This window comes from Gobius niger (genome assembly GCF_951799975.1).
Source record: "Gobius niger genome assembly, chromosome: 6".
Lineage (NCBI taxonomy): Eukaryota > Metazoa > Chordata > Actinopteri > Gobiiformes > Gobiidae > Gobius > Gobius niger.
In genome coordinates, this window is record NC_136857.1 from 37,374,192 (window position 1) to 37,401,617 (window position 27,426).

Consider the following 27,426-nt stretch of genomic DNA (forward strand, 5'->3'; position numbering starts at 1 on the left):
CCCCGATACAAGCCGGTGTCTCGTTTTGCATTAGGACTTTAAAATAAGTCCTCCCACACCTCGGCCTCAGGGGAACAGAGATCACAATGAAAATCGATTAGCTGCAAGTTTGTTAAATTGCTGGGTCCATGATCTCCCTGTACAAGAATGTCCTCAAAAACAAAATATTGTTTCCTCTATATAATAGTATAGGCCTTTAGAATATTGTGATGTCACCTCCAACCCAGCAATATACAGTAAGTTTCAGTCAACTCAGTCAATATGGACATGCAGCTAGTGTCTGCATGCTAATGCTAACGGCAGCTAATCAAGGCTGGGACAGAAACTATGGCTGTTTCCCAATTGCCAGGATCCTCGGCGTCTCGACCACTTCGGACGTCATTCGCGTCATCACGGCGCCGCCAAGTGGTTCCATTTCACCTGGACCACTCGCCCCCTCGCAGCTCGACTCCTCCGTTTGGCTCATTTACGAAGGATACAGCAGTGGATCCTCCGCTGCCTCGGAGAGCTGAAATTACCCATGATGCACTGCAGCATAGTTTCTTTTTTCTTTTCTCGCAAAACTTTATTAGTTTGAACTCACTTTAAAAAAGTTGTGTTCCACATAAACAGTTTCCTGGCCTCTGTTATTCATAAAACAGTTGTTTTAATGAGCATAGATTGACACGTGACCTGACGCAGCCGTTCGCTCCGGAGGCCGTTCCATCTGAGCTCAAAGGCGGCGGTGAGAGGACACTCCGCTCCGTTTTGGAAGAGCCGCCACCGAGGACGTCAACGAAGTGGCCAAACGGAGGACGGATCCTCGCAATTGAGAAACAACCTATGATTGGCTCGCCTAAAGCACGGGTCTCCAACAGCCGGCCCCCGGGCCTTGTCCGGCCCACGAGATGATTCAGTCCAGCCCCTGACTTGTAGAGCACAAATTAGTAGTATAAAAAAGTATTTAAAAAAAAGTAAATCTCCAGCTCAGGGGTGTCAGACTCATTTTGTGTCGTGGGAAGAAATTGAGCTCCCACGGTGGGTCGTGGGCCACATATAGAGAAATGTTTCAAGTAAATGAATAATAATAAGTTGTGCTTTGGTCAAAGCCCCAACCTGACTGTAGCTTCATTAATAACAAAGGCTTACACTTGTATTGCACTTTACAAGCCTGTGTTACAAGTTCCTCAAAGTACATATTGAAGCCACAGCCGCCCTGGGGCAGACTGTCCATTTACTACGTGGCTATATGTATGTGTAGGTATGTGTTTTTTATATCCTGAGTTCTTGTTTTGTCAGTGCCCTCTGCTGGACACGTGTAGAACTCTTTCCTTTTTTAAAGGCTAGAATGAGCATTCTGGGTATTCTTTAAAAATTCATAACTCTGCACAGGAGTGGGCTAGAGACATACTTTATATATATATATACTCTTGAATTTATGCTCTTTACAGGGCAGGGGCCGGATTAAATCGTATGTTTGACGCCCCTGCTCTGGCCCATTTCTGTGCGGAGCAGCCACTGGGGGGCAGCTTACATTTAAAAAAAGGAAATAATTCCACACGTGTTCAATCAATCAATCAATCAATTTTTATTTATAGAGCCCTTTACAACACTCAAGGCGACCAAAGTGCTTTACAATAAAACCACATAAAATCCATTAAAAACATTCATACAACCAAACGATAAAACAGGTAAAATGTACTAAAAGTAGAGGGCACTGACATAAGAGATCAGGATGTAAACATTATAGCCAGGTGGTCTTCCCAGGGCTGCTGTGGCTACAACTGTAGCTTGCCACCACCGAGTATGTAGTGAATAATGACTACAGTGTAGCAGAGACTTGTAAAGTGCAATATAAGTGTAAGCTGTTTTAATGAGGCTACAGTCCTGTCGGGCTCATTATTATTCATTTATTGAAAAAAGTTTCCACAATAGTATTTTCTCTATGAAAACATATTTTACTGGAACTTTTGTTGGACTCCAATATATTCTGGCCCCCAGGGAAATGTACTTGGAGACCCCTGACCTAAAGTAATCAAATAAAACCAGCCACTTCTGGAGCAGCCGAGTATCGGTCAAAAATATCGGCCGAGCATATCGGCCTTAATAAAACCCATATCGATCGACCTCAAGTTACTACAAGACGAGTAATAATCAGACATTTGTTGAGGCTGCGTTCTAGAAAGTACTGTACTTTACTGACCTCTACTGTACTTTACTGACCTGTACTGTACTTTACTTTACTGACCTGTACTGTACTTTACTGTACTGTACTTTACTGACTTGTACTGTACTTTACTGTACTGTACTTTACTGACTTGTACTTTACTGTACTTTACTGTACTGTACTTTACTGACCTGTACTGTACTTTACTGACTTGTACTGTACTTTACTGTACTGTACTTTACTGACTTGTACTGTACTTTACTGACTTGTACTGTACTTTACTGTACTGTACTTTACTGACCTGTATTTTACTGTACTTTACTGTACTGTACTTTACTGACCTGTACTGTACTGTACTTTACTGTACTGACCTGTACTTTACTGTACTGTACTGTACTGACCTGTACTGTACTGACCTTTACTGTACTGTACTTTACTGTACTTTACTGTACTGTACTTTACTGACCTGTACTGTACTGTACTTTACTGTACTGACCTGTACTTTACTGTACTGTACTGTACTGACCTGTACTGTACTGACCTTTACTGTACTGTACTTTACTGTACTTTACTGTACTGTACTGTACTGTACTGACCTTTACTGTACTGTACTGTACTGTACTGACCTTTACTGTACTGTACTTTACTGTACTTTACTGTACTGTACTTTACTGTACTTTACTGTACTGTACTGTACTTTACTGACCTGTACTGACCTGTACTGTACTGTACTGACCTGTACTGTACTGTACTGTACTGACCTTTACTGTACTTTACTGACCTCTACTGTACTTTACTGTACTTTACTGACCTGTACTGTACTGTACTGACCTGTACTGTACTGTACTGACCTTTACTGTACTTTACTGACCTCTACTGTACTGTACTTTACTGACCTGTCCTGTACTTTACTGTACTTTACTTAAGCCTTTATAGGAAACACGTGATGTAACTTGTTTTTATGGTATGTTTGTGTAAAAGCACATTTTAGAACATGAAGTACTTTAGAAACACTAATAACTGCAGTAACTTCTGTCACTTTAGTTCAAGCCAATCTTTAACCAAACCTTTGTCATTATTCTTATTAATCTTATCGTCGTTTACGCAAATGGAGCTTAGACAATCGCCTCGTCCGTCAGATGCCCTCCCACTCTTCTGGAGGACGTTTCTTCTTCTTTATCTTTTAGACTTGGACAATACAGTGGCAAGAAAAAGCAAGTACTGTTTGGAATTTCTCACATTTCTGCCTAAATGTGTTAGTTTAGGCAGAAATGTGAGAAATCCCAAACTGTGAACTCTGGTTTTCCTCCCACTGTATTTCCATCAGATGGTTATTGTGTATTTTAATGCTTTAATCCAAATGTTGCATGTGAACGTATGGCCTGAATCGATTTTTCCCAAGTGCTTTTTGATATGCTCTCTGCGAAACACTGGAAACTCTTTTTGTAAATTATTATGAAACCTGATTATTACTTTTGTATTTAAGGAAATCAAATATTCATTGTTGTATTTAAGAATAAATTTGTGAAAGTGATTGTTGTGTGTTTCGGCTCTGGTCGGCCTCGGTCTGGCCTCGGGCTGGCCTCGGTCTGGCCTCGGTCTGGCCTCGGGCTGGCCTCGGTCTGGCCTCGGTCTGGCCTCGGTCTGGCCTCGGTCTGGCCTCGGTCTGACCTCGGTCTGACCTCGGTCTGGCCTCGGTCTGGCCTCGGTCTGGCCTCGGGCTGGCCTCGGTCTGGCCTCGGGCTGGCCTCGGTCTGGCCTCGGTCTGACCTCGCTGCTCCTGCTGGCTCCAGGCCTGGTCTGGATCAGGACTTGATGAGATTATACTGTGATGACGACTGGACCGGGGATCAATGAGCGCTGACACCGGGACCAGGAAGTCCTCTGGTCCCGCCGGGGTCTCTCAGGTCCTTCACAGCCCGGCCTCTGGTCAGAAGAAACACTGTGAGAATGTGAAGGTGCATTTGAATCCTCCTGTAACTATGCTTTAGATCGAGAACATCTGTTGTAAATAATAGTTTTATTTAAAGGTGCAACTTTTAACCTCTTACCACCCGCCTAAACCAAATGCATTCTGTCCTCTTTGGCTATTATATAGGCCTGTGTAACACCTTATTTGAAAGACCCACAAAACTGATCTTTTTCCTCGCATTGTTGCTGTGTTGTGTCACCTTTTGTATGTTTTTTTTTTCTTTTCTTTTTTTCCATTTTTGTCACATTTTTGTTGAATTTTTGTCACTTTTTGTTGAATTTTTGTCACTTTTTGGTTGAATTTTTGTCACTTTTTGTTGAATTTTTGTCACATTTTTGTTGAATTTTTGTCACATTTTTGTTGAATTTTTGTCACATTTTTGTTGAATTTTTGTCACATTTTTGTTGAATTTTTGTCACATTTTTGTTGAATTTTTGTCACTTTTTGTTGAATTTGTGTCACTTTTTGTTGAATTTTTGTCACATTTTTGTTGAATTTTTGTCACTTTTTGGTTGAATTTTTGTCACTTTTTGTTGAATTTTTGTCACATTTTTGTTGAATTTTTGTCACTTTTTGTTGAATTTGTGTCACTTTTTGTTGAATTTTTGTCACATTTTTGTTGAATTTTTGTCACATTTTTGTTGAATTTTTGTCACATTTTTGTTGAATTTTTGTCACATTTTTGTTGAATTTTTGTCACATTTTTGTTGAATTTTTGTCACTTTTTGTTGAATTTGTGTCACTTTTTGTTGAATTTTTGTCACATTTTTGTTGAATTTTTGTCACATTTTTGTTGAATTTTTGTCACATTTTTGTTGAATTTTTGTCACATTTTTGTTGAATTTTTGTCACATTTTTGTAGAATTTTTGTCACATTTTTGTGGAGTTTTTGTCACATTTTTTTGAATTTTTCTCATTTTTTGTTGAATTTTTGTCACATTTTTGTTGAATTTTTGTTGCATTTTTGTCACTTTTTGTTTAATTTTTGTCACTTTTTGTGGAGTTTTTGTCACATTTTTTAGAATTTTTGTCATTTTTTGTTGAATTTTTGTCACATTTTTTTTGAATTTTTGTCACTTTTTGGTTGAATTTTAGTCACATTTTGTTGAATTTTTGTCGTTTTTTGTTGAATTTTTTTCGTTTTTTGGTTGAATTTTTGTCATTTTTTGTTGAATTTGTGTCACTTTTTGTTGAATTTTTGTCACATTTTTGTTTTTTTGTCACATTTTTGTTGAATTTTTGTCACTTTTTGGTTGAATTTTTGTCACATTTTTGTTGAATTTTTGTCACATTTTTGTTGATTTTTTTGTCACATTTTTGTTGAATTTTTGTCACTTTTTTTTGAATTTTTGTCACTTTTTTGTTGAATTTTTGTCACATTTTTGTTGAATTTTTGTCACATTTTTGTTGATTTTTTTGTCACATTTTTGTTGAATTTTTGTCACTTTTTGGTTCAGTTTTTGTTGCGTTTTTGTTGAATTTTGTCACATTTTTGTTGAATTTTTGTCATTTTTTGTTGAATTTTTGTCACATTTTTGTTGAATTTTTGTCACTTTTTGTTGAATCTTTGTCACATTTTTGTTGAATTTTTGTCACTTTTTGTTGAATTTTTGTCACTTTTTTGTTGATTTTTTGTCACATTTTTGTTGAATTTTTGTCACTTTTTGTTGAATTTTTGTCACATTTTTGTTGAATTTTTGTCACATTTTTGTTGAATTTTTATCACATTTTTGTTGCGTTTACATCTTTGTTTTCTTCTCATTTTTTGTGGTTATTTTGGTGTTTTTTCCCCCAAGAAGCTTTTTGATTTAGGGCAAAGCCAAACTGGAGAAAATAGGATCCGTTCAGGTGGGAGTTAAGAGGTTAAAGCATGGAGCCTTCACCGTCCATCCCGTTGCCCTCTATGAACTGTTTCCATGGTTACAATCCATCCAGAAAAGCTGCCAGAATCCCTTAAAACCTCATCTTGAAACATCATGGGGCGACTGGGATGGAAAGTGGCTAAATGTCAGTGCTAATAGTCACTTATAAAGCACTGATGAGATGTGGCCCTCATTTCCTTATTTATGCATTATAGGGACTGTGAATATGAACAAACATCATACATGCAAATATGCCAGAATTAGCCTAAGGCAACGTCAGGCCCTCTAGCACAGCACCTCTGGCCACCAAGGGGATTTTGAGAAACATTATCACACAAATCATAGAGTATTTTTAACATTATTAGAGTTAAATGGGAGAAAAAAGGTAGAAATACTGTCAATGCACCCAGTTATTATGTACAACACTGGCATTTGAAAGAAGTGCACTGGAAAAAGAATAATCGTTTTATTGAATTAACAGATTAAATCTAAGGTTTGAGTAGATTTGGTCTGGTCTTAGATGAAATAAAGCCTTTTGTAGTAGTTATTCTCTTAATTTAGATAATTTCACGTGATCAATCAATTATTTGATTTCAAATGTGTTTTATTCTTGTTCCATTGGCGTTTGTATCTTGGATTAGTTCAAATCGACTCAAATTCAACATAGAAGATCTTTAATTCAAGCAATTTTAAGTCATTTATCTCATTTAAGATGGTCATTTTTCCAGTTTTGTGTTTTACTTTGGGCTAATAATCACCTGCTTCGGCCTTCGGTCTGTTTACAATAAAGAAAATCGGCCCCCTGGCCTAAGGGCTTGTAATCCAATAAATAAATAAATGTGGGAAAACTTTATTAAAAAACACCCAGTTGAATATTTAATATGCAGCCATTGAAATTCAAAACTCACTAAATCAGACTACTAGATATTTAAAAAAAATCACTCTGATACCGCTTTGACCAATGAGACGAGCTTTTCCTGTGAAGCGGCCTGTCAGGACCAATCAGGGAAGGGGGGAGGAGCTTGATCTAGGAGAGGCTTTCTGGTCCAAGAGGGGAGGGATTTAGTTGTTCACTTTCCAATCTCTCCTAACTTTGCAAATTTACAGACTGTCACTTTAAAAAGAAAAGTTACTATTTTCCAAATAAATCTTTGGAGATACATTGAGTGCATTAAGTAAACATGTTATAGAGAAGTTTGTGGGTTTTTTGTTGTTTCCAGGTGAAAGTTTATGTTAAGAAGCTGTTTCAGATGTAACAGATGATAGAGTTGATCAGATTGTTGAATGAGCGGAGGTTTTTTGATCATCAAAGAGCCGGTAATCCCGTCACTACGGCGGGACGGGCGCATGTGCGGCGGCGGAGGAGGCGTGGTGGAGGCGTGGAGGGGGCGTGGAGGAGGCGTGGAGGAGGCGTGGAGGAGGCGTGGTGGAGGCGTGGAGGAGGCGTGGAGGGGGCGTGGAGGAGGCGTGGAGGAGGCGTGGAGGAGGCGTGGAGGAGGCGTGGAGGAGGCGGGGGTGCGTGTGAGCCGGGGGGAGAAGTTGAGCTCGTGAGTTCACCTGTACTAAGCCTCTTAAGCCCCAGGACTCAGGAGGAGCGACTGAACTGGCCCCAGTGCGAGAGGCTCTGATCGGGCCGCCATGAGCTAATCCTCCTCCAAAGACCCGAGACCCGAGACTGAAGGAGGATCCGAGACCAGAGACTGAAGGAGGACCAGAGACCCGAGACTGAAGGAGGATCCGAGACCAGAGACATGTCAGTGTCACGGACCCAAGACCAGAGACTGAAGGAGGACCCGAGACCAGAGACCTGTCAGTGTCACGGACCCGAGACCCGAGACTGAAGGAGGACCAGAGACCAGAGACCTGTCAGTGTCCCGGACCCGAGACCCGAGACTGAAGGAGGACCAGAGACCTGTCAGTGTCACGGACCCAAGACCAGAGACTGAAGGAGGACCCGAGACCAGAGACCTGTCAGTCTCACGGACCCAAGACCAGAGACTGAAGGAGGACCCGAGACCAGAGACCTGTCAGTGTCACGGACCCAAGACCAGAGACTGAAGGAGGACCCGAGACCAGAGACCTGTCAGTGTCACGGACCCGAGACCTGAGACTGAAGGAGGACCAGAGACCAGAGACCTGTCAGTGTCCCGGACCCGAGACCCGAGACTGAAGGAGGACCAGAGACCTGTCAGTGTCACGGACCCAAGACCAGAGACTGAAGGAGGACCCGAGACCAGAGACCTGTCAGTCTCACGGACCCAAGACCAGAGACTGAAGGAGGACCCGAGACCAGAGACCTGTCAGTGTCACGGACCCAAGACCAGAGACTGAAGGAGGACCCGAGACCAGAGACCTGTCAGTGTCACGGACCCGAGACCCGAGACTGAAGGAGGACCAGAGACCAGAGACCTGTCAGTGTCCCGGACCCGAGACCCGAGACTGAAGGAGGACCAGAGACCTGTCAGTGTCACGGACCCAAGACCAGAGACTGAAGGAGGACCCGAGACCAGAGACCTGTCAGTCTCACGGACCCAAGACCAGAGACTGAAGGAGGACCCGAGACCAGAGACCTGTCAGTGTCACGGACCCAAGACCAGAGACTGAAGGAGGACCCGAGACCAGAGACCTGTCAGTGTCACGGACCCGAGACCTGAGACTGAAGGAGGACCAGAGACCAGAGACCTGTCAGTGTCCCGGACCCGAGACCCGAGACTGAAGGAGGACCAGAGACCTGTCAGTGTCACGGACCCAAGACCAGAGACTGAAGGAGGACCCGAGACCAGAGACCTGTCAGTCTCACGGACCCAAGACCAGAGACTGAAGGAGGACCCGAGACCAGAGACCTGTCAGTGTCACGGACCCAAGACCAGAGACTGAAGGAGGACCCGACCCGAGATCAGAGACCTGTCAGTGTCACGGACCCGAGCCCCGAGACTGAAGGAGGACCAGAGACCGTCAGTGTCACGGACCCAAGACCAGAGACTGAAGGAGGACCCGAGACCAGAGACCTGTCAGTCTCACGGACCCGAGACCAGAGACTGAAGGAGGACCCGAGACCCGAGACTGAAGGAGCACCAGAGACCCGAGACCAGAGACCTGTCAGTGTCACGGACCCGAGACCCGAGACTGAAGGAGGACCAGAGACCTGTCAGTGTCACGGACCCAAGACCAGAGACTGAAGGAGGACCCGAGACCAGAGACCTGTCAGTCTCACGGACCCAAGACCAGAGACTGAAGGAGGACCCGAGACCAGAGACCTGTCAGTGTCACGGACCCAAGACCAGAGACTGAAGGAGGACCCGACCCGAGATCAGAGACCTGTCAGTGTCACGGACCCGAGACCAGAGACTGAAGGAGGACCCGAGACCCGAGACTGAAGGAGCACCAGAGACCCGAGACCAGAGACCTGTCAGTGTCACGGACCCGAGACCCGAGACTGAAGGAGGACCAGAGACCCGAGACCAGAGACCTGTCAGTGTCACGGACCCGAGCCCCGAGACTGAAGGAGGACCATAGACCTGTCAGTGTCACGGACCCAAGACCAGAGACTGAAGGAGGACCCGAGACCAGAGACCTGTCAGTCTCACGGACCCGAGACCAGAGACTGAAGGAGGACCCGAGACCCGAGACTGAAGGAGGACCAGAGACCCGAGACCAGAGACCTGTCAGTGTCACGGACCCGAGACCAGAGACTGAAGGAGGACCCGAGACCAGAGACCTGTCAGTGTCACGGACCAGAGACCTGTCAGTGTCACGGACCCAAGACTGAAGGAGGACCCAAGACCAAAGACCAGAGACCTGTCAGTGTCACGTTCCCCAGGCTGAAGGAGGACGAGCACCGGACCTCGGGTTTACAGAGGAGGAGGTGAGTTTCTCTGAGTTTTATCGAGCCTTTATTGCTCCTGTTTGTTCAGTTCTAATCCCTAAATCTGTGAGTTTAGTTTGTCTTTGTTTTATTTTTGTGTGTGAATATCCTCGGCCTTTGTTACTTATTAGGATTATGATTACAGCTGCACAATATATTGTCAAAATACTATCGTATCGTGACATCAGGTGATACAATATCCGTATCATGAGCACCATCACAAACAGTGAGCAGAACTAATTCACTTTAGTTTTACTCTTGTTTTGATCCAGAGTCCGTATTTTGTGACTTCTGCAAACTGAAAAACGATTCATGTTTAAATAGAATGGATCATGTCGTGTTGAAATGTTTTGGTAAAATATCGCAGTATTGCATCGCCAAATTACTTCATTATTCAATCAATCAATCAATCAGGGGTTTTGTTTAGCCCAATGTCACAGCAGGAGTTTCCTCACAGCTGCACTAACACTAAGGCAATAACACAGAACAGTTAAGACACACTTACAGGAGAGGGTTTAAACATGTTCAGCAGACATTCCCAAAGTCCGGGACATCGTGGCCCCTCATCAATCCGTAAATCTCTCAGGCCCCAAATCATAATCATTTATTTCTTTAAAGGAATGTTTTTTTTACATCCAGCAATGACTGTGGCTGAATAAACTGGTAGATTTCAAAAAGATTTTTTCCAATGTACTTGTTTTGTAGACGTGCTTTGGGGGCCTGGACCCCACTTTGGGAACCACTGATGTAGAGTTTTGTTACAAGTCCTGTACCTATATATGAATGTGTGTTAAAAGCTGTAAATACTGCACAGAAAACTAAACAAAAACAGTGTGTGTGTGTGTGTAAAGTAAACTCGGAACCATCAATCAATCAATCCATCAATCCATTTTCCCGACCAAGTTTACGCCAAAAAATCATCACTTCTGTCCCAAAGTTATGGCCGACAGTCAATCATGTAGATGGAAGGGCGGTCACTTAGGTCGCCTATGCCCAGATCAGAGCTGGTCCTGACGACCCGTCTCTGCTTCTCCTTCACCACTGAACTGAGATCAAACGTTTCAGTTTTACTGTTAGTTTTTAATGAGTGATGATAAGGTTCAACATTTGGGTATTTCTCTTCGACATTTACGTCTAGGCGTGAGGTCAGAGAGGCCGAGCACTGAGATCCTTTTAACAAATCACTTAATTCCACTATGACACGCATGTGGATCGTGTTCTGTTCTGTGACCTCATACCTGCTGAAGGAACCGTGGTCCTTGCAGGGGCTCCTCGAGCGTGATCCTTAACGTCTGTGGTCCTTGCAGGTGCTCCTTGAGCGTGGTCCTTAACGTCTGTGGTCCTTGTCTGTGGTCCTTGCAGGTGCTCCTTGAGCGTGGTCCTTAACGTCTGTGGTCCTTGTCTGTGGTCCTTGCAGGTGCTCCTTGAGCGTGATCCTTAACGTCTGTGGTCCTTGTCTGTGGTACTTGCAGGTGCTCCTTGACCGTGGTCCTTAACGTCTGTGGTCCTTGTCTGTGGTCCTTGCAGGTGCTCCTTGAGCGTGGTCCTTAACGTCTGTGGTCCTTGTCTGTGGTCCTTGCAGGTGCTCCTTGAGCGTGGTCCTTAACGTCTGTGGTCCTTGTCTGTGGTCCTTGCAGGTGCTCCTTGAGCGTGGTCCTTGACGTCCGTGGTCCTTGCAGGTGGTCGGGCTGGGGGCCATGGAGGAGCTGCTGTTGCCGAGCGGCGAGGAGGAGACGCGGTCATGTGACAGCGGGATGTTCACGCAGCCCAGCGCCAACGGGACGACGACCACGGGAAACCGGCTGAAGCGCCTGTGGCGGCGGCCGGGCTCCGCGCAGCTGCGGGACAACATCCGCAACTTCTGCAAGAGGAACGGGCTCCTCACGCTGTCCGTGATCGCCGTCATCACGGGCTGCACGCTCGGCTTCATGCTGCGCGGCACCCAGCTCTCCACACAGGTCAGACACACTCAGAGATCACGCTAAGATCACGCTAAGACCACGCCAAGACCACGCCAAGATCAGGCTTAGATCACGCTAAGATCAGGCTAAGATCAGGCTAAGATCAGGCTAAGATCACGCCAAGACCACGCCAAGATCAGGCTAAGATCAGGCTAAGATCACGCTAAGATCACGCTAAGATCAGGCTAAGATCACGCTAAGATCACGCTAAGATCAGGCTAAGATCAGGCTAAGATCACGCTAAGATCACGCTAAGATCAGGCTGAGATCACGCTAAGATCACGCCAAGACCACGCTAAGATCAGGCTAAGATCACGCTAAGATCAGGCTGAGATCACGCCAAGATCACGCTAATATGACGCTAATATCACACTAGGATCACTCTAAGATCACGCCAAGATCACGCCAAGATCACGCTAAGATCACGCCAAGATCATGTTAGGACCACGCTCAAATAAATGATTGTCCCCCTAATTTTTTTTTTCTATTTTCTCCAATTATTTCTATTTTCTTGCCCCGTTTATTTATGTATTTTTTTTTCTTGTTTTCACAATTTTTTCCTCCAGTTTTGCAATTATTTTTCCAAATTCCCTCATTTTTTCACACATTTCTTGACGTTGGAGATGAACCTTTTTGGGGTAGTTTTACACCACGTTCCAAATTATTATGCAAATTGTGTTTCAGTGCCACAAAGGTAAAAAAAATAAATGAAAAAGTTTTTCAATGAAACTCATGGATGGTTTTGTGGCTCTTTGAAGCACTGACATTAATCTCAGACGCCTGTGATGATTCGTTGATGATGAAAGATGAAGCGTAATCATCGAACTGATAAGAGATTTGTGGATGATTCAGACACACTCGGGTGCAGATAAAGGCACAATGAGGACGGTTTCTGCCAGACAAATACATCAGATTAAGAGAACAGATGCTACAAAGCTGCTGGTGCCTCTGGAGTCTCCCGAACATGAAGGTGTAGGACCCTCCAGAGGCTACAGTTGTGCATAAACCTTCTATCCGGGCCTCCCCTAAACTGTTCATTGAAGCTGAAGCAGAAACGGCTGCAGTGGCTCAGAAATACATGAGGACTCATTTTCAAACAGTCTTGTTCACTGATGAGGCCGTGTGACCCTGGATGGTCAGATGGATGGAGTAGTGGATGGTTGGTGAATGGCTTCAATGTCCCAACAAGGCTGTGACGTCAGTAAGGAGGGGTGGAGTCATGATTTGGGCCAGAATCATGGTGAGAGAACTGGCCGGTTCCTTTAGGATCCCTGAAGGTGAAGGAGAGAAAACTCATGATGTGGACCCCCTCCTCCCCTGACCTCAACCCTATTGAGAACCTTTGGAGCCTCAACAAAAAAAACTTCTATGAGGGTGGGAGGCAGTTTTCATCCAAACAGCAGCTCTGGGAGGTTATTCTGACATCCTGCAAAGAAATCCAAGCAGAAACTGTCCAAAAACTCACAAGTTTATTTATTAATTTAAGAATGTTGAAGCTGCTCAAAGAAGGTCTCATGTTAAAATATAACTTTACCTGTTAATATTTTTTTAATTGAAATAGCTTTTGATTTCAGTAAATATGACCTCCTAATGCTACAAATTCAACAAACATCTTCAGTTAATTACAAGCTTTAAAATGTATTGAAACGATGAGTTGTATAATAATTTGGAACAGTGGATTTTGAGTTTTTTACTATATTTATTTTGGAAAAAAATACTGTTATCACTGGGAGATTTTTTCAACCACATTTAAATGAATTTAAAGACTTGAAAATTATGCTGACTCTCATTTGAGTTGACAATTAATCAATATTAGAATTTGGAATGCGTTGTAGTTTGGTCAGTGAAACGTCCCGGGAAGTTCTGACGTGTGTTTGAATCTGGAGCCAGGACTTTCCTAGTAAGAGCTCCTGCATTTGTTTGTCTTGTTGTCGAGTTAAACCCTGATCTCCGTGTTTCGGGCCAACTGTGTCGCCGGTTACAGAAGCTCGTCCTCGACAAACGACGGCTCAGGCTCAGATCAGATCACACAGTTGTGAAACTGGACCATGTGGTGTGTTTGAAACCTCGTGTCACTGTTTTCAGGCGAAGATCTACTTCTCGTTTCCCGGGGAGCTGCTGATGCGGATGCTGAAGATGCTGATCCTGCCTCTCATCACCTCCAGGTCGGCTTCGTTTACTGCACACGTGTCATTAAGATAAGACAGGGTTTTATTTGCTTTACTGAAAGAGACCCCCCAAACACCAGCCGAAAGTGGCTCAGTGTGGACTCACGTCCTGCATGGTCTGAGTGTTTCTGAGAATCCCTGTTTCCTGAAGTGAGAGATAATGCCTTGTGAAGGTCACAGCCTCATTAGCCTCAGCCCCGGGGCAGACTGTCCATTTACCACATGGCTATATAATGTGTTGTTCATATCCTGAGCTTTTATTATGTCAGTGCCCTTTACTGGACACGTGTGGAACTCTAGCCTTTTTTTTTTAAATTTAATGCCCCCTAGTGGCTAGAATGAGTATTCTGGTTATTCTTTAAAAATTCATAACTCCGCACAGGAGGGGCCGGATTAAATCATCTCGCGGGCCGGATCAGGCAGGTTTGACACCCCTGCTCTAGATAGAGGTAAACCACGAGTCTATTTGCTCTCATTCAAAAATGAAACATTTTTCAAAAACAGAACCTGCTCTACCTTTGAGCCTCTCCCAGTGCCCAATTCACCAAATACTTAGAGTTATATCCACTTCAGGATTTTCAGTGTTACAGGGCCATTTTTGGCTCAAAATTTGACTTTTTTTTACATAAACATGTCCCACCAACTCAAACAATAATAAAAACTGGTAAATTTACCATCAGTGCATTTTTATGAAGTCAAACTAAAGATAGAACCCACATTTATTTCAAAATGTTATTTTATGAGTGAAATATTAGAGAAACAAAATGGTGACCACGAGTGTAACTATTTGCTCTCATTCAAATGTATGAGAAAATTCAAAAATTGCATTAACACACAAGTTTGACTATTTCCACTTGGAAACTGACCAGATAGTCCGAGTTTTCCGCAGAATTCGATTTTTGATATTTTCTGACTGTTGTTTGTTCAGGATTTTGTGTTTTTTTTTTACATAAACGAGGCCTACGAACTGAAAAAAAATAAAAAACACAAAAATTTAGTATCAGGCCATTAGTCTGAAGCTACACTAAAGATGGAACCCAAACTTATTGAAAAATGATATTTTATGGCTGAGATATTAGAGAAACAAAATGGGGTCAAAAATGACCCCAGGTGACCACGAGTGTAACTCTGCATTATGGGGCACACAAGGGTTAAGAAGCTTTTAGGTTTGGGTAAAGCTGAACTGGAGAAGATGTGCTCAGTTAAAGTGGAGGGTAAGAGGTTAAACTGGTGCTTATCAAGACAATGTTTGGCCTGTTTACTTTAGAGGCTGAACTCTGGGGGTTCTTAGCTTTCAAATGGGGAATGACCTGAAAACCTACGCTTGAGTTCATGTGCAGCTTTGACGAAACACAAAGAGCCTCCTACAAACACACTTTCACGCACCTTTCACAGCCAAACGATGAATGGATTAATAGCTCTGCGTGCAAAGCTCTAATAAAACTACCATAGTACTATCTAACCCTAGTAGTACATTTTACTCGTGTCTTTAATGAAGTATCTGTCCTCCTGCTGCAGTTTGATGTCAGGGCTGTCGTCCATGGAGTCCAAAGCCTGCTGCCGGATGGGCGTGCTCACCGTCACCTACTACCTGTGGACCACCTTCATCGCGGTGGTGGTGGGCATTATCCTGGTGCTCATCGTGAAGCCCGGCGTGGGCACAGAGATGGAGAGTAACCGGCTCGGGGGAGGGCCCGTGATGACCTCCGCCGACGCTCTGCTGGATCTCATCAGGTAAAGCTCCGGGCCCGAGGTTCTCGCGGTTTAAGTGGACCCAGGTTTCCATTTGTATTTTTAAAAGGGGTGTTAAGCAAAATGTACCTTATAAAGTTCTTTTAATTTATTTTTTACCACATACATTTTGAATACCGAAGTAGAATTGTTACAACATGTAACAATAATACCTCTAGTCAGGATATACTGTAGTAGAAGAAAGACGACTGATTGACAGTGGCATTTTTATGTACTCTTTGCTCAAGAAGATAAGAGTAAAACACGGCCCCAGAGAGAGAGTTTGTGTGAAGAAATCAGTGAGTCAGTGTTAGATGTTAGCATGCTACCAGTTAGCATTTAGTTTCAACAGCCCAGCTCTAACCTCTGCAAGACAAAGCCCTGAACCACAGGATACAACATGTGACTGAGGTCAGAGCTGTTGCTCTGTTTCCTCAGTGTTCATAGATGTGAGCCACACATGTGTTTATTGTGTTGAAGCCATTGACAGTTGCTAACCGGTAGCATGCTAACGTCTTGAGCAGCTTAAAGAGGGGGTATTATGCTTTTTTCAGTCCCATAGCACCAGTCTATATCACACTACAATGATGACCAAACCTTCTGTTGGTCTGTAAATGCAGTAAATTAGAATAACTGCCTTGTATAAAATGTCTCCTCAAAATGGCTGTAGTGAATGTCTTGAAATAGGCCTCTGTCTCTTTAAGAACCTCTGAGCCTTTAGACACGCCCCCTCCACACGCTGTCTGTGGCATCAGTGGGGAGGGGGTTCTGCTGAGGAGCAGTGGTTGGTTACTCGGCTGGTGACGAAAGCTCGGAGGCGTCTCCAGGAGGTGGGGGCGTTCCTAGGAGGACTCAGGCAAACCTGTCCCTAAAATGGCCGCCATCAGAGTTTTTACAGATTACTCAAAAATACGTGAATGTGCCAAGGCAACACTTCAGGCATGTTTTTAATGAGTGAGTGACAGAATAACATGATGGAAAGCTTGAAAAAGTCCATTTTGCAGAATACCCCCCTTTAAACACTCAGACTGAGACTCTGTTGACATGACAAACTGTAAAAATGACAGGGAAAGGTTTTCCGTTTCCTCTTTGATGTGTTCATTTAGTCTGAAATAAATCCTGCTGTAGCTCGACAGACAGAGCTGCTCCGTCTGTGCCACAGTTGCTGGTTCTATCACATAAATGTGCGTCTAAATATCACAAGTGATATTTATACTTTAGTCTGGGGACCACCATCATTTCCTCATAGGAGAGGTGTGGTTTACGATCGTCCAATCCAGCTTTATTTATAGAGCACTTTAAAAACAACAACGTCGATCAAAGTGCTGAACACAGCAGTAAAAATGACATCTTTAAAAAACAAATGAACAGTAATAGACATACAAAATACAAGACATTCAAAAGTCAAACCACTCAGGCTGTGTTAAAAGCCAAGGAAAAGGACAGTCGTTCTTCTTTCAGCTACACTATTTAGAACACGGCCTAAAGCTTGATTTAAAAATGGAGTCGCGTCTGCTGCTGTCATGTTGGATCTGTAAATAAACTTTTTTTTTATCCGTAAACAAGCTTCCGTATGTCGAATAGGGCGTCATCGTCTGGACGTCCCTCCTCGCTCTGTGATTTCAGCCACACTGTGTTAGTGGAAATGATTGGAGCGCCCCACTGGGAAACGCAAAATCGGGATTATTACTGTACTGCACTTGTGGAATTTGATTAATTGCGGTAATTTTTTCTCTAATAATTACAATAATTCTAAATATAACAATAACGTTTTCCCTTGATTTGAGTTGATCACAAACATCAACTTGAATTTTTTGTTTGAAGTGCAACAATATTCATTCCACAGGCTGTAATATTAAAGGGGGGGTATTATGCAAAATCGACTTTTTCAAGCTTTACATCATGTTATTAAGTCATTCCCTCATTATAAACATGCCTGAAGTGTTGCCTTGGCACATTCACGTATTTTCGAGTAATCTGTAAAAACTCTGATGGCGGCCATTTTAGGGATAGGTTTGCCTGAGTCCTCCTAGGAACGCCCCCACCTCCTGGAGACGCCTCCGAGCTTTCGTCACCAGCCGAGTAACCAACCACTGCTCCTCAGCAGAACCCCCTCCCCACTGATGCCCCTCAGCAGAACCCCCTCCCCGCAGTGTCTAGCCCTAAGATGTAAACAGAGTCATCATGGAGGATTAGCTTCATGTGTTGTGAACCGGAGCCACAGCAGACTTTTACAAAGACACACATCAGTGTTTCTGTTACCGAAACACCCAGGATTCAAACCGGTGACAAGAACACTTATTTCAGTGTCTGGTTCTGCGCCGGGCCTTGATGATGCACAGAGCCTCCGCAGAAAGCTAATGCTAAGCTAAACCTCGAGTCATCACGTGAAAACGAGAAATATGCACACATAAAGTCAATAAAACCACCACACACATATAGAACCGTTTAACAATGATCACACACGGAGCCTGGCTTGTTGATTTGGAAGTTTATTGCTCACATTTCATCTACAGTGAGTCGTAGCCGAGTGGCTTTCTCCCGGAGCTAACAAGCTAGCCGCGACAAGCTAACGGGAAAATTCACTGAATACAAGCAGCATATTATGCATTGAAAACATCACTAAAACAGGCAACTGCTTGAAGCAGCCTTTATGATGATCACACACGGAGCCTGGCTTGTTGATTTTGTAGTTTATTGCTCACATTTCATCTACAGTGAGTCGTAGTCGAGTGGTTTCTCCCGGAGCTAAGGCACTATTAGCCGCGACAAGCTAACAACCTTCACCTTCACAACATTCATTGAAAACAGGCAGCATATTATGCACAAATAACGTCAACAAAGCAGCAACTACTTGAAGCAGCCTTTACGATGATCACACAATGAGCCTGGCTTTACACATTTGTGGTTTATTACAGACTTTTCATCAATAATGAGCTGTAGTCGATTATAACAAGCTAACGGGGTAACCTCGAAAAACCATTGTCCACCTGCGGAGATAATGTCCGTCTTTGAATGGTATGGGCTCCTGCAGATCCTGGTGTCGTCCATGGGGGTATAGTTAGAGATCCATAGGGCATGGCAGTTGCAAAGAGAGAGCCACCAAACAGCAGTTATTTTTCAGGCAAGAGCCCCTTCCAAGCGTCCGGTGTGGAAGGTTCGTCTCCAAATAATATCCTGTGTGGCCATTGTTCACAAAGTGATAAACAGTAGTTCCTTTCCAACAATAAAAAATAAAATGCACCGATCGTAGTTTCAATGCTGTGGAGACAACGAGCGCAGTGTTGTTGTGATGACAGCCTGTGGAGGGGGCGTGTCGGAAAGGGTCAGGGAGCGTCTTAAAGAGACAGAGGCCTATTTCAAGTCATTTGCTACCGCCATTTTGAAAGAGCAATTTTATACAAGGCAGTTATTCTAATTTACTGCATTGACAGACCAACAGAAGGTTTCGTCATCATTGTAGTGTGCTATAGACTGGTGCTATGTGGCTGAAAAAAGCATAATACCCCCTCTTTAAAATGTGGCCTGTTTTCTGAGGTTCTATTACTGTATAATACGACTGATTAAAGTGAAATACGGTCGTCAAAAATACACCTGACGACACTAAATAACATTCAGTTCAAGGACCCCCTCACTGGTGTAAAATCCAGGCTACTGCTCGTTTTGTCATTTTAACAAACTGTAAAAAAGGAAGCACATGGTAAGTTCCCGAAAGTTATGAACTGAATATAAATCAGACGCGGAGTAAAACATTTTGTGCAAATGGCAGGAGGATTTTTAACGTTTTTTGTTTAAAGCAGCTTCAAAACTGATATTAACCTCTTAACTCCCGCCTGAACCGAGAGGATCTTTTTCCTCATGTCATCAGATTTTTTTTTGTTTGGTATTCAACTCATTTTTGTAACTTTTTTTGTCATTTTTTTGTCACATTTTTGTCAATTTTTTGTCACATTTTTTGTCATTTTTTCGTCCATTTTTCGTAATTTTTTTGTCAAATTTTATCACATTTTTGTATTTTATTTGTAATTTTTTGTCACATTTTTGTCATTTTTTTGTAATTTTTTTGTCAATTTCTTGTGACATTTTTGTGACATTTTTGCCACTTTTCCATAAATTTGTCATCACTTTTTTGTCAGTGTTACTGTTTTGTCACTTTTTGTCACATTTCCATCATTGTTTTGGTCTCAGTTTTGTTGCTATTTTCACAGCTTTTTTCCAGAAGCTTTTGGATTGGGGGTAAAGCCAAACTGGAGAATGGTAATGGTAAATGGTAAATGGTCTCAACTTATATAGCGCTTTTCCACCTACATTAGGCACTCAAAGCGCTTTACAGCAAGGATCCACTCACCCATTCATACACCAATGTACGCAGACACTGGGGGCAATGTGGGTGAAGTGTCTTGCCCAAGGACACAACGACAATGTGCACTTTCAGGAGGTGGGATTCGAACCCCTGACCTTCCGATCATGAGACGACCCTCTCTACCATCTGCGCCACTGTCGCCCCTTCCGAGAAAATGTGCTCGGTCCAGGTGGGAGTTAAGGGGTTAACAAAACTAAATCATTGTTTAATTTAATGATTATTTTAACTCCAAACAAAAGTGAGCCATGTGAGGAAGTACTGAAAAGACCTTTATCAAAAACCACACCGAGCCACAGGTCTTCGTATCTCTTCATATTTAAAAACAAGCTTCTGTATTTCCGACATTAAAGAGGCCCGGTCCCCCCCGGCTCGGCCGCTCCTCGCTCACATGTCTTTGTTTACGTGCGGTTGTTTTGGCCGCGCTCATCGTTTCCTGCTCCTCGCGCTGATCCCTTTAGCGCCGTTGCATATGGACGTTTTATTTTTAGCGGTAACTCCTCGGAGGGATAACTGACAGATAAGCTCGTTTCACCATGCGCCGCCGCTATGACACTGTGGAGGCCACGCCCACACCCAGGCCACGCCCACACACACACACACACCCAGGCCACGCCCACACACACCCAGGCCACGCCCACACACACCCAGGCCACGCCCACGGCCTGCTCATCCCCTGAACGCTGACCCTGGAGCTGATCGTCCACACGCGACTCAACGGGTCATTCAGCAAAGACATTTACTGTCACTTTAACCTCTTAACTCCCACCTGAACGGATCCCATTTTCTCCAGTTTGGCTTTACCCTAATCAAAAAGCTTCTTCGGGAAAAAAGCACCAAAATAGCCACAAAAAATTAGAAGAAAACAAGGATGTAAACGCAACAAAAATGTGACAAAACTTCAACAAAAATGTGACAAAAACTCAACCAAGTGACTAAAAAAAAGAGTGACAAAAATTAAACAAAAATTCAACAAAAATTCAACAAAAATTCAACAAAAATTCAACAAAAATTCAACAAAAATTCAACAAAAATTCAACAAAAATGTGACAAAAATTCAACAAAAATGTGACAAAAATTCAACAAAAATGTGACAAAAATGTGACAAAAACTCTACAAAAATGTGACCAAAATTCAACAAAAATGTGACAAAAACTCAACAAAAATGTGAAAAAAATTCAACAAAAATGTGACAAAAACTCAACAAAAATGTGACAAAAATTCAACAAAAATGTGACAAAAATTCAACAAAGATGTGACAAAAACTCAACAAAAATGTGACAAAAATGTGACAAAAACTCTACAAAAATGTGACCAAAATTCAACAAAAATGTGACAAAAACTCAACAAAAATGTGAAAAAAATTCAACAAAAATGTGACAAAAACTCAACAAAAATTCAACAAAAATTCAACAAAAATGTGACAAAAACTCAACAAAAATGTGACAAAAACTCAACAAAAATGTGACAAAAATGTGACAAAAACTCAACAAAAATGTGACAAAAATTCAACAAAAATGTGACAAAAATTCAACAAAAATGTGACAAAAACTCAACAAAAATGTGACAAAAACTCAACAAAAATGTGACAAAAATGTGACAAAAACTCAACAAAAATGTGACAAAAATTCAACAAAAATGTGACAAAAATTCAACAAAAATGTGACAAAAATTCAACAAAAATGTGACAAAAACTCAACAAAAATGTGACAAAAATGTGACAAAAACTCAACAAAAATGTGACAAAAACTCAACAAAAATGTGACAAAAATTCAACAAAAATGTGACAAAAACTCAACAAAAATGTGACAAAAACTCAACAAAAATGTGACAAAAATGTGACAAAAACTCACCAAAAATGTGACAAAAACTCACCAAAAATGTGACAAAAATTCAACAAAAATGTGACAAAAATTCAACAAAAATGTGACAAAAATATGACAAAAATGGAAAAAAAGAAAGAAAAAAAACATACAAAAGGTGACTCAACACAGCAACAATGCGAAGAAAAAGATCAGTTTTGTGGGTCTTAGCTTTCAAATGAGGTGTTACACATACTATATAATAGCCAAAGAACCGCCTGGACAGAATGCATTTGGTTTAGGCGGGTGGTAAGAGGTTAAGAAAAATCTAGGAATTATATTATTTTAGTTATTACAGCATGGCACCTTCACTCTCCATCAGACACTGTGGCCTAGAGGAGCAAAAGTAATACGTTATAACACAAATACTACTCGAGTAAAGTAGAGAAAAGCTTGTTCACTTTCTCCCTGTCCACCTTTGTAGTTGGAGCAGTGGACGCAGAGTGAATGTTTGGTTCATCTCTTTGTTCATGTGTTTTCAGAAACATGGTTCCCTCAAACCTGGTGGAGGCCACGTTTCAGCAGGTAACGCCTCCGTCACGTCACTAAAACCGCCTGAACCGAATCACCTGACCCCCTCTCCCTCTGTGACCCGCCTCTCAGTACAAGACGGACCTGCTGCCCATCCTGAAGGTGCCCACTCGGACGGTGCAGCCCAACTTCGTGTACGTGATCCCGGACGAGAGCGACCCCAGTGGCCGGACCGTGTACCTGGAGCTGACGCCGCCGCCCGAGATTCACTACAAGACGAGTCCCGGGACGAGCCAGCAGATGAACGTGCTGGGCATCGTCATCTTCTCCGCCACCATGGGTCAGTCTCCTGAACACAGACTCACCCCAGACACGAGCTGAGGCCTGGTCTGATCAGAGGAGCAGGTTTATGGAGCCTGAGCACGTCTTAGGGGTCATTTACTCAGTGTTTAAAGCCGTGTTTACCTTAATAAACCCTCCCCGTAGTCCCTGTGGGGGTGATACAAGTGTTTATGGGATGATTGGGGGGTCTTTCATCTCCCCCTGGTGTCTCTGGCCAGAAAACCATATTTACAACTTGACTGCCACCGGACCGGAGCCACCAATACACACTAATGGAATCACGAAGAAGAAGCTAGCATGCTAACGGGCAAAGCTATCTGCGGGTTAACGTCACTTTAAACAGTATTTACAGCCAAGTTTGAGTGAAAAAAATGATTTCCATTGTATAATTGGATGCACAATATACCTTTGTCTCTTTGTCTTCCCTGTCAGCGTAGGATTTACTCTCCAAGACAATTAATAAGTTAAAAAAATCTTAATTTGCTACGACACCTGCAGTTGCGCTTATGGCCTCTAGGGGCAAGAGTTGCGTAGTACTGCTTTAACACGCACAAACCCAGTAGAATGAACTAAACTGGAGCAAAAAGGAAGTACAGTTGATTTCCGTTTCTAAAAAAAAAGGACACAATATTTGAGGCGAAGTAAAGCTGCGCAAGAAATTAGTACTTTGGAGATGGTTTCAAATGTTTGTCCAAATGCTGCCCAAATCACATTGCACCAGCCCCTCTGGCGCCTCCTGCAGGTGGTGGGTCCACAGAAGGACGGCCTCATGGTTCTAACCGGGCCTGTTGGTCTCTCATGAGGGGCTTCTGACCCGCTCTTTGTCTGACCCGTCACTTAGGACCTGTTTGCCCTGGGAGACCTTACAGGGGTACGAAACCCCAACAACAGAGCTCCAGGATCATTCGGGCTCAAACCCCTCCACCACGTTAAGGTGGTGGTTCCAGGAGGGGTCAAATGTTTGTGTCTGACTCATTTACAAAGATAAAATAATAATCAGGTTGTTTTGATGGCCATGAAAAAGGCTCCACGTGTCGGTCCCATGTCCTTTTAAAATCCTTAAAGAGGGGGTATTATGCTTTTTTCAGTCCCATAGCACCAGTCTATATCACACTACAATGATGACAAACCTTCTGTTGGTCTGTAAATGCAGTAAATTAGAATAACTGCCTTGTATAAAATGTCTCTCTCAAAATGGCTGTAGTGAATGTCTTGAAATAGGCCTCTGTCTCTTTAAGAACCTCTGAGCCTTTCCGACACGCCCCCTCCACACGCTGTCTGTGGCATCAGTGGGGAGGGGGTTCTGCTGAGGAGCAGTGGTTGGTTACTCGGCTGGTGACGAAAGCTCGGAGGCGTCTCCAGGAGGTGGGGGCGTTCCTAGGAGGACTCAGGCAAACCTATCCCTAAAATGGCCGCCATCAGAGTTTTTACAGATTACTCAAAAATACGTGAATGTGCCAAGGCAACACTTCAGCCATGTTTTTAATGAGGGAATGACATAATAACATGATGGAAAGCTTGAAAAAGTCAATTTTGCATAATACCCCCCTTTAAAACTTCTGAACTCCGCGGGGTCTGTACCAGTGCATTGAGGAGGCCCTGGTGTGTTCACTGATCACCTGCTCGTCTCTAAAGTGCGAGCCTGTGTTCCTGTGTTCCTGCAGGATCGATATTCTCTGCTTTTGAAGAGTCTATGATAAAAACCTCATAAAGAGTCTTCTGAGCTGCTCTTAGACCCGTCACCTCGGGCCTGTTCGTCACGGGACGCCCGACCAGGGACACACAGCCCCAGACAACACAGTGCGGGCGTCTCTGCTCAGACGTCGCCTCCATGACCCGGCCCCGCAGGCAGCAGAGGCACATGGATGTTTTCTAGTTAGTATTTGATCTGTTGCTAAACGGTTCCATGGGACGAGGAGCGTCTCAGGGGTGAGAGAATGATTGCAGTTTGTGTTTTATCTGATAAGATCTGAAAAGTCGAAGTAATGTATGAGATGAGACGAGTTTATGCCGCGCTTTTATTCACGCATGCTGGACCGTAACGGGAGGAATAACTACAGGAGAACATGAGCGTGTCCTTTTTAGATCAAGATGGACTAAAGCCTCTGTGACCCTCTGTGCTCCCCAGGCCTGCTGCTGGGCAGGATGGGGGAGAGGGGCGCCCCGCTGGTCAACGTGTGCCAGTGCATCAACGAGTGCGTCATGAAGATCATCAACGCCGCCGTGTGGTGAGTCCATCTGCTCCTCACACCTTCTCACGCACGCTTCTCATTTCCACCAAGGAAGTAACAGGTTCAAAAAGTCACAAAGTGAATGAAACCAGAGAAAAAGTCGCTGTTATTTTCTAAGATTGAATACAACAGCTCTGCTCTGGACCCGGGTTCGATTCCCACCTGGATGAGGCCTTTCTGTGGAGTTTGCATGTTCTCCCCGTGTCTGCGTAGGTTTCCACCGGTTTCCCCTACCACTAAACATGTACAATAGGTTCCCCTCTGGCCCCCCCTCATCTCTGGGGGACTTTCCTGTTTTAATAAAGGTCAAATGAACATGTCCCGAACCTGTGATTTGCACTTTCATTTCTTAACTCCCACCTGAACCGAGCATTTTCTCCAGTTTGGCTTTACCCAAATCTAAAAGCTTCTTGAACAAAGTGTCAAAAGTCAAAATAGCAACAAAAACATGACTAAAAAGCAAGGAAAAAACTGATGAAGAAAGCCACAATAAACAAGACAGAAAAGCAAAAACGAGACCAAAAGAAAAAAATGCTTCAAAAATGTGGCGACAATGCTAGGTCTTCTCTACTTGTCAGCTTCAGTCGAAAAGCTTTTAGATTTGGGTAAAGCTGAACTCCTCTTAACTCCCGCCTGAACCGAGAGCATTTTTTCCAGTTCAGCTTTACCCAAATCCGGTACGCCTGTAGGCAACACCTCATTTGAAAGCTAAGGCCTACAAAACTAAATTGATCTTTTTCCTCACATCATCAGATTTTTTTCCATCACTTTTTTTGTTGGGCAGTCATCTCGTTTTTGCCAAATTTTCGTGACTTTTTTTGTCACTTTTTCGTCAAATTATTCGCATTTTTTTTGTCAAATTCTTAACACTTTTTTTTATCAATTTTTTGTCACTTTTTCGTCAAATTTTTGTCATTTTTTTGTATATTTTTTGTCACTTTTTTGTCAATTTTTTCTTACTTTTTTCACATTTTCATCCTTGTTTTCGTCTCAGTTTTGTTGCTATTTTCACACCTTTTTTCCAGAAGCTTTTGGATTGGGGTAAAGCTGAAGAAAATGTGCTCGGTTCAGGTGGGAGTTAAGGGGTTAATAAGCGGTTCTGATTATCTGGACACACATAAACATTCCCACCCTGTGAACACGCTCTGATCCTCTGACCTCGTGACCTCTGCGCCGCGTGCCTCAAACGTGCCTCGGTGACATCATCCTGTTACACCTAAGCCCCGCCCCCTCCTCCGGCACATGATCTGATTACGATAATCGCTCCGTGAGGCTGGATCACTGGGAAGTTGCTCAGTCACATTTTTACTTCTGTCAATCAGAAAGAGATGAGAATAAAAAATTAAAAAAAAACATACATTTAAATCCATTATTGAACTTACTGAGCTGGAGAAAATGCGCCTTAACTCCCACTTGAACGGATCCCATTTTGTCCAGTTTGGCTTTACCCTAAACAAAAAGATTCTTGGGGAAAGAAGCACCAAAACAGCCACTAAAATGAGAAGAAAACAAGGATGTAAACGCAAACAAAAAAACTCAACAAAAATGTGACAAAAATTCAACAAAGATGTGACAAAAATGTGACAAAAAAGTGCCGAAAATTCAACAAAAATGTGACAAAAATGTGACAAAAATTCATCAAAAATGTGACAAAAAAGTGCAGAAAATTCAACAAAAAAGTACAGAAAATTCAACAAAAATATGACAAATATTCAACAAAAATGTGACAAAAAAGTGCCAAAAATTCAACAAAAAAGTACAGAAAATTCAACAAAGATGTGACAAAAATGTGACAAAAATTCAACAAAAATGTGACAAAAATTCAACAAAAATGTGACAAAAATGTGACAAAAATTCAACCAAAATATGACAAAAAATCAACAAAATGTGACAAAAATTCAACAAAAATGTGACAAAAATTCAACAAAAATGTGACAAAAATTCAACAAAAATGTGACAAAAATTCAACAAAAATGTGACAAAAGTGTGACAAAAATTCAACCACAATATGGCAACAACAAAAAAAAAAAAAAGGTGACACAACACAGCAACAACGCGAGGAAAAAGATCAGGCTCTCAGCTTTCAAATGAGGTGTTACACATTCGGTTTCGGCGGGTGGCAAGAGGTTAAAGGTCAAAATAAAGGCAATTTTGGCCATTTTTGCATTGATATCTCTACATTTAAAACGTTTCTTGCCTGCAGAGTCTCGTCTTGAACTGAACCCCTGTCCGTCCTCAGGTACTTCCCGTTCGGGATCATCTTCCTGGTGGCGGGGAAGATCCTGGACATGGCCGACCCGAGCACGCTGGGGAAGAAGCTGGGCTGGTACGGCCTCACGGTGCTCGCCGGGCTCTTCGTGCACGGGCTCATCCTCCTGCCGCTCTTCTACTTCATCCTCACGCGCAAAAACCCCTTCAAGTTCATCCGCGGGCTGCTGCAGGCCATGGTCATCGC

The 27,426-nt window shown here is 43.0% G+C and overlaps 2 protein-coding genes across 2 annotated transcripts in view; both read left to right on the top strand.

Annotated features, from left to right (window-relative positions):
* Positions 1–27,426, top strand: part of LOC306964332 (uncharacterized protein) — a gene marked incomplete at its 3' end in the record, with an annotated part of 391,619 nt that overhangs the window by 225,331 nt on the left and 138,862 nt on the right. The window lies entirely within an intron of this gene.
* Positions 11,543–27,426, top strand: part of LOC306964334 (excitatory amino acid transporter 5-like) — a gene marked incomplete at both ends in the record, with an annotated part of 19,104 nt that continues 3,220 nt past the window's right edge. The window contains 7 exons of the mRNA XM_079558325.1: positions 11,543–11,803; positions 13,892–13,971; positions 15,493–15,708; positions 22,410–22,452; positions 22,531–22,738; positions 24,869–24,968; positions 27,211–27,424. Coding sequence (XP_079414451.1) covers positions 11,543–11,803; positions 13,892–13,971; positions 15,493–15,708; positions 22,410–22,452; positions 22,531–22,738; positions 24,869–24,968; positions 27,211–27,424 — 1,122 coding nt within the window. The remainder of the gene's footprint in view (positions 11,804–13,891; positions 13,972–15,492; positions 15,709–22,409; positions 22,453–22,530; positions 22,739–24,868; positions 24,969–27,210; positions 27,425–27,426) is intronic.